This window comes from Chiloscyllium plagiosum, unplaced genomic scaffold (assembly GCF_037043375.1).
Source record: "Chiloscyllium plagiosum isolate Xiang-an unplaced genomic scaffold, Cpla_swu_hap1 HiC_scaffold_13, whole genome shotgun sequence".
Taxonomy (NCBI): Eukaryota; Metazoa; Chordata; class Chondrichthyes; order Orectolobiformes; family Hemiscylliidae; genus Chiloscyllium; species Chiloscyllium plagiosum.
Window position 1 is genome coordinate 20,141,014 of NW_028270151.1, and position 13,260 is coordinate 20,154,273.

Genomic DNA, 13,260 nt, shown 5'->3' on the forward strand with positions numbered 1-13,260 from the left:
CAGTGGAGTGCCACAAGGATCGGTGCTGGGTCCACTACTTTTCATCATTTATATAAATGATTTGCATGTGAGCATAAGAGGTATATTTAGTAAGTTTGCAGATGATACCAAAACTAGAGGTGTAGTGGACAGCAAAGAAGGTTACCTCAGATTACAATGGGATCTTGATCAGATGGGCCATTGGGCCAAGAAGTGACAGATGGAGTTGAATTTAGATAAATGTGAGGTGCTGCTTTTTGGGAAAGCAAAACTTAGCAGGACTTTTCAATTAATGGTAAAGCAAAAGTCGGGACTGCAGATGCTGGAAATCAGAGTCAAGATCAGTGTGGTTTTGGAAAAGCAGAGCAGGTCAGGTAGCATGTGAGGAGCAGGAAAATCGACATTTCGGGCAAAAGCCCTTCATCAGGACTACATTTAATGGTAAAATCCTTGGGAGTGTTGCTGAATAAAGAGACCTTGGAGTGCAGGTTCATAACTCCTTGAAAGTGGAGTCACAGGTAGATAGGATAGTGAAGAAGGCATTTGGTATGCTTTCTTTTATTGGTCAGAGTATTAAGTGCAGGAGTTGGGAGGTCATGTTGCGGCTGTACAGAACATTGGTTAGGCCACTGTTGAAATATTGCGTGCAATTCTGGTCTCCTTCCTATCGGAAAGATGTGAAACTTGAAAGGGTTCAGAAAAGATTTACAAGGATGTTGCCAGGGTTGGTGATTTGAGCTTTAGGGAGAGGTTGATTTGTCTAGGGCGGTTTTCCCTGGAACATCGGAGGCTGAGGGGTGACCTCATAGAGGTTTGTAAAATCATGAGGGGCGTGGATAGGATAAATAGACAAAGTCTTTTCATTGGGTTGGGAGAGTCCAGAACTAGAGGGCATAGGTTTAGGGTGAGAGGGGAAAGACATAAAAGAGACCTAAGGGGCAACGTTTTCACTCAGCGGGGGATATGTGTATGGAATGCGCTGCCAGAGGAAGTGGTGGAGGCTGGTACAATTGCAACATTTAAAAGCATCTGGGTGGGTATATAAATCGGAAGGGTTTGGAGGGATATTGGCCAGGTGGAACTAGATTGGGTTGGGATATCTGGTCGGCATGGACGGGTTGGACCGAAGGGTCTGTTCCATCACTCTGTACATCTCTCTGACTCGATGACTCTATGACATAACATGCTCTGTGAGATTTATGTTTGTCTGGAGTCCCTATCAAGTAGTTCACCTCACTCAATTTCCTTTCAATTTGATAAGGTCCACTAACCCTTGCTTTTCAAGGTTCACCTTTAACTGGAAGTAACACTAATAACATATCCCCAATAGCAAAATTGCGAATGATTGGTTTCTTGTCTGTTTCCTGTTTTATTGTATGCTGGGATACTTTTAAATGCTGTCTAGCAATGCCGCAGCTCTATTTAATCATTCCATTAAATTTGCCACATAATCCAAATATGTAGTCTCGGAACTCTGACTTACTAGTTTCTCCTTAATCAATTTTAAATGGTCCTCTCACTTCATGCCCAAAAACTAATTCAAATGGAATGAATTTGGTGCATCTCTAATCACACAATGCACAAAAACAATTCTCTTTTCCCCTTCATCTGGATAGTCTGGACCATCAGTCCTTAACATGGTCCTTACTGTCTGATTCCACGTTTCCAGTGCTCCCTGCGATTCTGGATGGGAGGCAGCAGATTTGAATTGAATTGAATTTGAATTTAAGCTGTCCATCACTTCCTTGAATAATTTTGATGAAAAGCTTGACCCTTGATCTGATTGTATCTCTGTCAGTAATACATATCTAGAGAAAATTTGAGTAATTCCTCTGCAATCCCTTTAGCTGTGATATTGCATAATGGAATGGCCTCTGGACATCTAGTCAATACATCCATTATTGTTCACAAATACTGATTCTCAAATTTTGTTTGAGTTAGGGGACTAAGCAATCAATGAAGGCTCTTGTAAAAGGTTTCTCAAATGCAGGAATAGGTATTAAAGTTGCAGGTTTTATTACTGCCTCTGGTATGACATGTCCGGCAAAATTCAACTACATCCTTGTGCAGTCCAGGCCAGTAAAAATGTTTTTGTACTTTAGCTTGTCTTTACCTCACTCCTACAGGACTCCTAGGCGGTAGCTCATGTGCCACTCACAACACCTCATTCCCATATTGCACTGGCAATACAATTTGATGAATGTCTACCCATTTCTCATCTGCCTGAATATGTGATGGTCTCCATTTCCTCATTAAGACATCATTTTTAAGATAATAACATTCAGGGATACAATTGGATTCCTTTTCTGTGTATGCCTTTTGATACAACTGCTTTAGATTTTCATCTTTCTGCTGTAACTCAGTTAATTTATCTAAGCTAAATGTGCATGCATTGTCATCTAGCTGTTCCTGTTTTGTCTCAACCATCTGACCAAACAGGTCAGTGCTAGTTCCACTTCAACTTTCTTATCTGCATTCTTTGATCTCTCATGTTTCAACTGGTGACTTTGTGACATTGTTATCACAATCAGGAAAAATTCCAGGATAAATATCCTGCAACTGCCTGAGTTTCCATTGGCTTTTCAATCATAGTCGGCAGCACTCCTACTGGTGAATCAGCTATACCATTATCAAGGACAAATTGTGTTCCTGGAGCTGAAGTTTGTCCAGTACTCCTACCACAAATTCTCCACTCTTCTCTGGACACTCTAACCTCACTTGACATAATTAAGCACTTTTTGTTTCACTGTGAATTCCCATTACTAGTATCTTTTCTGGCAATAGTCCTTCAGAAGTACAATCTCCTCCTCTTTCAGCATCACAGACTGAGAGGATTCTATGAATCTTAATATTGTAACTTATGTATCTGCTGCTCCTGGCCAATGCCAATCAACTTTACCTTTGCAAGTATATGATTTAAGAATATCTGGCACTTCCTTCTTAACCAACCTTTGACCAGGTTGTACATTCTGGTGTAGCTTTATAGCTTCCACTGTATTTATGTTGACACTCCAACAAAATTCACTGGCTTATCCTGCTTTCCTACATCTGGCTTCCCAATGTTTCTCCTAACCTACCAACACTGATTTCATATGGCCAATTTATTGCAGCGAAAACACCGGAGCTTTTTAACTTCTCTGTCCCCTTCCCTCAAACCCCACCCTTCTCTCATTTATCTCTCTGCCCCCAGCCCACAAGCCTCATTCCTGATGAAGGGCTTATTCCCAAAACATCGATTCTCCTGCTCCTCGGATGCTGCCTGACCTGCTGTGTTTTTCCAGCAGGACACTCTCGACTCGCTTTTCATCGTACAAGTGTTATTTTTAAACTTGAAAGACTTTTGACTGAGGCAGTATCTGGTAGCTATGATCAAATTGTCCCTAAAACCTTTCAACTAACAAAATCTTTGGAGTCTGTGTTGTTTATAGCCTGTCTGAAAAAAAAAACAAGGACTGCATAACCCTGTTAAAGGAGTAGCTTCATCACAATAAGGACTGTGGGCCTGGGTTGGATGCTGTATGGAGGGCCAGCATGGACTCAATGATCCAAAAGGTCTGCTTACACTCTCTAAGGATTCTATGAACAGCACGGTCTTCCAGCTGTTATTGACTTCTCACATTAGAAGCTCTTCCACTTTTATTGAGCAGGAATAAAGTTCTCCACAATGCAACTCGGGATCTGAGCATGCCATAAACATTATATTTCAAAAGGAATGTTGATTTGCACCATACAAAAATGGATATGACTAGAGAAATTCATCGCAAACTAGAGTGAATATTCAAGCCTTGATGTGGAGATGCCAGTATTGGACTGGGGTGGACAAATTCGACAGTCATCATAGGTTATAGTCCAAAAGGTTTACTTGGATTTCTTAAGGCTGGCCTCCATCAAATGCTGCTTCCTTCAAGGGCTGGCATTCTTAACTTATTTATAGAATTCAAATTATTGGTCACCTTTAGAAGGATGTAACAAAGAGGGCTGGTGTCAAGTCCAGACAAAATATTTTAAAATTTTCTGGATCCAAAAATGGCAAGAAGAGCTACGAAAATGTGAAGCCAACCATTATAATTCGCTAACTTATATCTTGTTGTCAAATTCCACATGAAACTCAATGTCATTGCTATGCATGGTCAATTTGAAAACAATTGCAGAGGAATAGTTTTCCTATGATCTGAAGCTAGGCACTGAAGCGGATGTGAAAGGTACACTTTTCAACATTGCTTCCATTTCAAGAAATTTCACACCACTCGTTGCTCACTATCTTCCCTTCAGCTCTAATGATAGCATTGTTGTCTTCCCTTCAACTCAGCCACCTTGATCCTACTCCAACACTTAGTATGATAATGGATGATTTGACAGTAGTGTCCACAGCACTTTGCTCCTTTCTCCTCAGTGGATTAAAAACCAATTTAACCTGCCCTAGAATATATTTGATGACTCAACTTCTACTGTTGTCTGGGAAAGAGAATTCCAAAGATAACAGTCCTCTGAGAGAAGAAATTCTTTCTCATATCTAAAGTGAAAATCATATTAGTTTTGAAAGGATGCTTTGTTTTTCTATCTATCCTGCTAAAGGGATTGAGACTGTTCTACTCCACTACAGATACTGACATTTTGTCCATTCACTTAACCTAACTATATCCCTTTGTAGACATTTTATCGAAACATTTTGCACACCAAAAATGCTCTTCTCTTGCATAATCACAAATTTGTCTGCACCACACTCTATCCCTTCAAATAAGCTGTAAATATATGTTTATAAATAGAGGTAGGAGCATTACTGCTGCATCCTATTCGTTACCATTTTGGACCTACAGATGACCTATCTGACACCTGTAAATTAGCTAATCATATATTCATGTTAATATATTACACCAAACACAACGAACGCATATGTTGTGCAGTAACTTTTTATATGTCAACCTATTTAATGCATTTTGGAAATCCACATGCACTACATTAATTATTTTCCCATTTTATAGCCTGCTTGTTCCATTCTTAAAGACGTCTAATCAATTTATAAAACATAATTTGGTGTTGGAAACGTCGAATAACCAAACTGCCCTGGAGGTGGATTGAAATTGAAATATTATAATACGGTTCAGTCATGACAATTTACCTGTCTACCAACACCAGCCATGGCTGGCAGGCTTTGCTTTGCTGCCTTGAAAACTAACAGCTAAACAGAAGCAATGACTGCTACATGGAAGGAGCAAAATTTATTTCTAAGCTGATGGACCATAACACTCAGAAGCATCCCCCGTTCACAAACTAACATCCCTCCATCTCAGAATTGGCAATCTTCCAAGGCTCGTTCAGTGCTCTTCCTGGACCACTCACGTCCCGCACGATCATGATTATAAAACACATCCACAGATGCCTCTTCATCTAGGATTGCTGACTTCTCTCACATTAAGAATCAAGCTTCAAAGGAACTGAGTAAATTAGATAAATACGACTTCCAAATTAAGCATCTCCATTCGTCGTTAAAAAAAATCCGAATCAAATATGCAATCATGCTGCGTTGAGTAACGATTCCTTTAATTTTGCCTTCTATGAACAGCAACACTTCTGACATCTTCATTTCGAAAGAAAAGGATTCCTATCCATGGACATACTGTAGATAATGTGCATAAATAATGGCTATATGCGTTGAAAATTTGTGGTCTGTATTTGTTTCAATCAAGGTAGAAAATTTTGTTCAGGCCATAAGCGTATATTTCAAGAACAACCGTTTCAGGAATGACTTGGCAAATTAGGTGTTGAATATGCCGATCTTACAATACATCAGTAAATTACAGCATTTCAGTGAGAAAATGTGCAAATAGGTTTAAGTAAAACATGTGGTTCATATTAACTCAACAAGCATAAAAAGCCTACTGGTGAGTGAGTGCATATTACTGGTATGTAATCATTAAGAACGGGAAAGGCAAATTATTCATGACCTCCTTTCGAATATGAATATAAAATTAACCCTGAAACAGGCTGAATATTCATTTTCCCACATTGCCGTCAAAATAGCGAACTCATACCCAATGAAGAAATTCATGGCACGACAAAGAAACTAAAAGTGACTGATCAATATATAAATATTTTCAATTCTGATTAAATGAAACTCGGAGGAGATTTATCAAATAGTCAAAATTATCAGCATAACTTCAAAATTGCACTTCCTGCTGGTTATTGTGGCTTTGTTCGATTATGTAAAATGGGTGTTGGTAAAACATTAATGGGGCGGCACGGTGCCTCACAGCGCCAGGGACCCGAGTTCTGTGGGGAGTTTGCATATTCTCCCCGCGACTGCGTGGGTTTCCTCCGGGTGCTCTGGTTTCCTCCCACAGTACAAAGATGTGCAGGTCAGGTGAACTGGCCATGTTAAATTGCCCAGAGTGTTAACTGCATTAGTCAGGGGTAAATGTAAGCTAGGGGAATGGGGCTGCATGGGTTAGGCTACTGTAGGTAACCTAATATTAAAAAAAACAGCTTTATGACTTTCAAAATGGAATTTCCGTTCAATATATTTACGACGAAATAATTACCTACTAAAATATCCGCGCCTCATTAATGAACATTTTCAAAGCTTTTATTTGGAAGTCACTGGGCCCATCAGGTTCCTCTTTGAATTGTTTTCTTTCTTAAACAAAATAATGTAAAATTTTGGGGCGAAAATGCAAATTAGCAGACCAAAGCTGGAGGCTAAAATAGCAAATACTTCAACCGCCACAGCATATTTCCCTGACGAACTTATGTAAGCTGGAATGAAAGTTATCCAAACTGCACAAAAGATAAGCATGCTAAACGTTATGTGTTTCGCTTCATTGAAGTTATCTGGAAGTTTTCGAGCGAGAAAAGCTACCACAAAACACACGCAGGACAGAAATCCAATATAACCGAGTACACAACAAAAGGCTAATGAAGATCCTACATTGCATTCAAACACGATTATCTCATTAGAGTGACTAGTGTTTTTCAATGGATAAGGTGGAAATACAATTAACCAGGTAGTACATATTGCAATTTGTACCAGTGTGAGGATGTAAACCATCAGCTGTTGTTGTCTTGGTCCAAACCACTTCATCATGTTATTGCTGGGAAATGTTGCTTTGAACGCCATCACCACAACAATTGTTTTACTCAATACACAAGAAATACAAAGAACAAAACTAATACCAAACGCTACGTGGCAGAGCATACAAGACCAAACTGAAGGTTCCCCAATGAATGTAATTGAAGACAGAAAACAGAGTGTCAGGGCAAAAAGGAGCAGGAAGCTTAACTCAGAGTTATTAGTTTTAACAATCGGAGTGTGTCGGTGGATGTAGAATATTGCGAACACACCAACAGTAGTGCAGGCTCCAAACAGCGCCAGTGTCACCAGAATGATTCCCGTTGTCTCAAAAAAGGAAAGGAACACAATTTCCTTTGGAATGCACTGATCCCGCCTTTCATTCGATTTGAATTCCAATGGACATTTTATACAATGAATGGAATCTAAAAAGTAACAAAAGACAAAGTCATTCTAAGAGGAGTCTTAACCTCCGTCAAGTGGAGGCAACCAGTTTAAGCAGCAATGGCCTTTGTAATGCTGTTTTCTTACCAGTGGTGTTACTAATTTCTCCTTGCGTACATTGTATACAATCAAAACAGTAAATGGGTTGTCCTTTTCTTCCGGCTTTCCTTGTTCCTTGATGGCAGCTTTCAGAACAAACAGCTTTCGGGACCTCATTTGGAGTATAAATGCAAAGGTGGAGAAATATTAGGTATTCCACGTGGTAAATGTACTACATTAAGTCTGACGTACAGCGCAAAAACTGTAAACTTATTGCTGTTAGCTTTGTTACGACTGCTATAATTGAAATAACACTACGGTTTGTGACCTCATCATGTCCCAATTTAAAACCACTGTGAAGTGCTTGGAGTAATGTTGAAGGTGCAGAATCGGGACTTTTTTGGCAAATTCAGATTCTTGCAATAGCATTCATGATGTGTCCTCAGAGTTTCTTCATTTATCATTGAAAAAGAGGGGAAACAAGCTAAATAAAGTCCTGATTGTGATTCTGTTTTGGAGCGTCCAGCGGTGAGTTACCTATTTCAGGTTTCCTAGCACCTGACTGTTCTTATTTCTGATTATTCCAGTTCAGTTTCTCGTAAATGGTATCCCCTCTGATGTTGATTGGGTATGATTCAGTGATGCTGATGCTATTGAATGTCAATGGGAAAAGATTAGATCCTCTCTTGGTGGAGATAGTCATTCTTTGCGCTTGTGAAGCACAAATGTGCTTGTGACCAAGATGACTATGAACCACAATATCCCTTGACATCAAACTAATGGGTCCACTGCTCCCTGAATTGTTATTGTCAAACCTATTCAACCACTACTCAGTATGTTTACGTATTTGTTCATGCATGCATTCATTCATTCATTGTGTTACTTAAGGTATAGTTAGACATACAACTTGTTCTTAAGCTGCAGTCTCTTACTTTTTTGCCAATTTTAATTACATCAGTTATGTTTAATTGCATTCTGCTGTTGAAATGGATGAAATAAAGTACATCTCTGGTCTGACATTCTTGATTGATCAAGCTGGCCGACTTTCGAATTGGTGAACAAGTAGGTACTATCGATTTATTCAAGATCAGGAAATGGACATTTGCAGGTAGGGCGCCTATTTGAGAAAACAACTGCCAGTTTGTTTTTCCCATTTCAAAGAAATTGAAATTAAAAAATAGACAGTGTTTTAAAAAAGGACGGTTCTCCACAAATCTTACCGACTTCTGACCGCCACTCCAAACAATCGCCCCTTCTGTTATCGAAAGTTCTTCTCCAAATCGAGCTGATCCATCATACAGCCCAACATTTACAATGTCAATGCCACCGAGGGCATTTGGTTGCCAGTTTACAATGTCATATGATGGGACAGGGACTCCATTTTCGTCAAAATAAACCTTTTCTCCGATCTTGGTTATAAAATTCACTGTTCTCATATAATATAGTAACTTTAAACAAAAACAAAATGGGAACTCGTTGACATGAATTGCAAATGTTCAACCGTGAATTCGAATACATTGGATAGCTTTGTAAATATGGTCATCAAACCACGATAAATGTTTCTCACCTGCCATGGTTGAAAATTTGAAATATTTGCACAACTTCCATTGGAGAAAGGTCCTTCCCCAGCTTTACACGAAACCATGTTGTGAAGTGCATGAGCTATCGCATAAGTTGCTTTATACACATTGTAACTGGCTCTGTATTGCAACACATCAGTAAATTCATTTTGGACATTCTGTAAATTTTCTCTTCCTGTGCATTCCTTAAGCTCCAATTCACTTTTTCCAGAATGTGTTTTGTTTCCACTGCTTAGAATGCAGCTGAAACAACTTTCCCAAAACTTTTTCACCAAGAGGTTCCCTGGATACGAGGATGGATGAACTTTCATTAGGAACTCCCTCAACCCTGGTATACCAACTTTGCGAATTGCAACCCCAATTGTACCAGAAGCAATCTTTTTACTTTCGTCTAGAGGAAGAAGCAATGCGGAAACCCATGATTCAGTTCCAATCCATTGTATGCCACTAACATTTTGTCTAATCATTTCTTTTAGCAGAGTACGCATGTTTGATTCTCCCACAAAAGCAACAACAACATTTGTAGAAGAGGTTTTTATGGTTTCAATTGTTTTCAATAACTTCTCTTGCGCGTATGTTATATGAAACGACTCAGAAAAGGCTATGCAAACACCAAACTGTTGGACTGCCTCTTCAAATGCTTGCATTCCGAAGTTTCCATAGTCATCGTCGCTCTTAACTGTCCCGATCCAGGTCCATCCAAAATGTTTCACCAGCTGGGCTAATGTTTTAGCCTGATAGTAATCACTCGGTATTGTTCGAAAAAGTGATGGATATTCATTTCTGTTGCTCAGGCACGCACAGGTAGAAAAGTAGCTAACCTGTCAGAAATAAAGCAAAAACATTTGCATTTCAATTATAATTTTTTGGTTGTTTACGATATCAAGGCAAAAGTGTGAATCGAGAAGAGCAAAGATTTGTGCTTACCAGCGTGGTCCCTCTTAAACGCAGAATAAACTACTTATTTGATCATTTCAAAATGTTCCATTGAAATATTGACTTCCAAGGTTCCTCTCAAGTATTGCTCATTATAGCTGCAATCACGCACAATGTCCAATCCTCACAATTTAGCATGAAGAACGTCATCAAAAATTCTCTTACTTTCTCTCTCTCTCTCTCTATTTTTATTATATATATAATATACACAGGTTATCTGGGGTGAATTCAAACTTTGTGTAATAATGGAGAGGACTCACCGTCGAGCTCGTCTTTTGTCCTTTCCCATTGAAGTCAATGGAGTGAAAAGAAAAACGAAGGGTAGCACGTGACTAATCCTACATGATCTGCTGTACGCTATTGCTCAAACTTTAAACTACTCTTCAACCAGCCTCTTCTATTTTTAGCAACATTTTCAACATTATTTGCTTTTTAATTAAGTTTGCGAGGTAAAACATTGGAGACCTTCATTCAGCTTCTGGCAGCAAAATTAACCTCACTGTATCTCAGGCATGAATTACACGTTCCAGTGAGCCGATACCAAAACATTTAGTTTAGAATTATTTAAACTGCTAACATAATATTCACAGTGTATCAAATAACATTCTATTTGCCATGTGGTTTGCTGCTGGGTAAGCTTTGTAGACATGACATTCATATGCACTGTTGATTCTCTTCCAATTTTAAAAATCGTTAATTTCAAGGAATAGCGTTCTGGGTTATCACCTGCTCCTTGACCTTTGCAATAGAGTTGATAGCACAACAGTATTTAATGAAATGTAAGTAGCTTTTGTTTTTCGATTTTTTGCCTCTTGGAGAATGTTTTCTGGACTTACTGGATGGAAAGGTGCCTTGTGTAGTCTAATATCACAGTGCTGAACTCAACATGACACTAGCTCGTTTTTGAAGCTACTGCTTCGCTCCTCACAGATGTGCTTGACGTGCCCAGCAGTTTCAAAGTTTTCTGTTTTGCTTTTAAATCGGCGTCTTCCCTGACCACAGGGTTCATAGTCACACGTTAACTAAGTCAATATGGTTCATGATAACAACACATCAAAATATTGACAAACAGGTGCAACGAATAAACCCGCTGGAGGACTGTTGTGGCGCAGTGGTAGCGTCCTGACCTGTGGACCAACTGGCATCTCACCTTGCCCACAGGGTGCCATAGCATCACTGGACAGGTTGATTAAACATTAATTAAAACTCTGGTAAAGTAGTTAGTTTCATTATTTAGGATCTCTTCGTATGACCAAAGTGTGAATGTGCCGATGGCTGACATGTCACCATGGCAAGCAGTGGATATTAAATTCAAGGAATACATTTGGAATATAAAGACAGTACCAGTAACGGTGATCATCAAGGTATGATTCTAGTAAAATAAAACTTCTCATCTCGTTCACTGATATCTGCGCTACATGCGATTCCATGTAATGTTCTGAAGGTCACTGGACCTGAAATTTTAACTCTGATTTCTTTCCACAGAAGCTACCATACCTGCTGAGATCTTCCAGTAGTTTCTGTTTTTGCTCAATATAATGCGACTCAATTTATAACTGGCTTGCAGATGAACTGGAAGCCATTAAGTTCAAGGATAACTTGGGACTGGTAGCAAATATTGATTTTGCCAGTACAGCCGGCAAATCAGAAAATAATAAAAATCAACTAAATGTGTCAGCTTTTGCAACCACTTTCGAACTTTTACTTTCTCTTAGTTTATTTCTATTCATCTACAGATTACTGAAATGAGACTCCGAAGCAACGTTTTAAAGGAAGAGGCGTACAACATCATACTGCTGATGCAAAATGTATTCACACTGTATAACCGAATTTTAAACGCCAGATCTTACCATAGGGATTCTGAAGGTACCAATGGAAAGTGCAATTGCTAAAGACCTCGTGGATCCAGAATCAGCAACAATCGCAGAAACAGTGGAGGAGTTTTTACAATTAACAGAGGGCTCATTTGCCTCGGGTTTGTTCAGAAACGCCATTGCTGCTTTTAGTGATAACTGTGTCAACTTGCAAGAATCATATATGCGGTATCCTAGCGTGACACCAGGAAGTAGAGCCGTATCATTATTTATTTCCTCGATTGCAAAAATCATCGCCAGGGCCCAACGAAAAGATTTGAAACGAAATCTGCGGAGAAGGCAATTAAACAAGATTTTAAGAACACAGAAAACAACGATGACATTTAAATCCAAGGAGACCACTGCGTAGTTGCTTTTTAGTTATAATTCAGTGGTCACACCATTGTCTCTAAATTTGAAGTTGATGGATAACGTTTCAACGCAGACTTTAAGCCGAAAATGTTAACTGGCATTACTCAAAGAGCTGACAATGTGCCCAATTTGAAATGCAAGTGAAGGGGATCCCCGACCTTCCTTCTTAGATCCAACAGAAGTATTTCAAAGAAGAGCAGGAGAGCTCTCAAAATGCTGTAACCAAGAAGCATCCCACATTCCAAAATGCTAAAAGTTTCTGAGTTTTGATTACAAGACTGATTGTGGGAGCTTGCGGTGCATAAATTGATACGGAATTACCAATCTCACAGCATTGACTAAATTGCAATTGGTTATAAAGCTGGTTACAAAAATAAAGTTAACGATTTTTAAAAAGTCATAAATTTGCAGATTACTCCAGAATGTGAGACAGCATGAGTTTAGATGTTTTCCATTTAACTAAGCAAAACGAAGTGTCTAATGGCACCCACTAACCTGAGGCATTTTGCTGGCTCCGGGTGATTGCTGAAGGAGAGTTGTCGCTGCTCGACCTGATAAGAACGCACGTCAAAAATTCCACCCAGTGTGATATCTCCATCCTTCGACAAGCCCAGTAAATCAAACCTACCCCAACGTTTACAAGACTGCTCATTACCGGACCATGCCAAAGCAACAGCAGAATTCACCACGAAAAGGAACCAATAATGCATCATTGTTAGGGCAAGAAATTTTCCTCGGTCTATAGTAGGGTGATTTCTTTTATATGTAAGCACTCGGTATTTCCGTGGAAAACGCCTTAAAGTATGTGCAATCGCTTTCAATCTCGGTTGAACATCAACATATTATTAGCTAGTCCCTGAAGAAAACACATTACCACTTTCCTCAAAATGAGACTCATGAAGAAAATAATTAAAAACGTAGTCACCTGTGTACCTTCAATCAAACTGAGGCGGCATGATGGCACAGTGTTTAGCAATGCTCCCTCAAAAGG

At 39.2% G+C, this 13,260-nt stretch overlaps 1 protein-coding gene across 1 annotated transcript; it reads right to left on the reverse strand.

The window, feature by feature from the left end:
• Positions 1-6,540: 6,540 nt before the first annotated feature.
• Positions 6,541-12,982, reverse strand: LOC122556160 (extracellular calcium-sensing receptor-like). Its single transcript, XM_043702669.2, is given in 7 exon segments — positions 6,541-6,564; positions 6,566-7,470; positions 7,577-7,700; positions 8,749-8,976; positions 9,096-9,929; positions 11,895-12,186; positions 12,765-12,982. Coding segments are annotated over 7 exon segments (2,625 nt in total).
• Between the last annotated feature and the right edge of the window lie 278 nt (positions 12,983-13,260).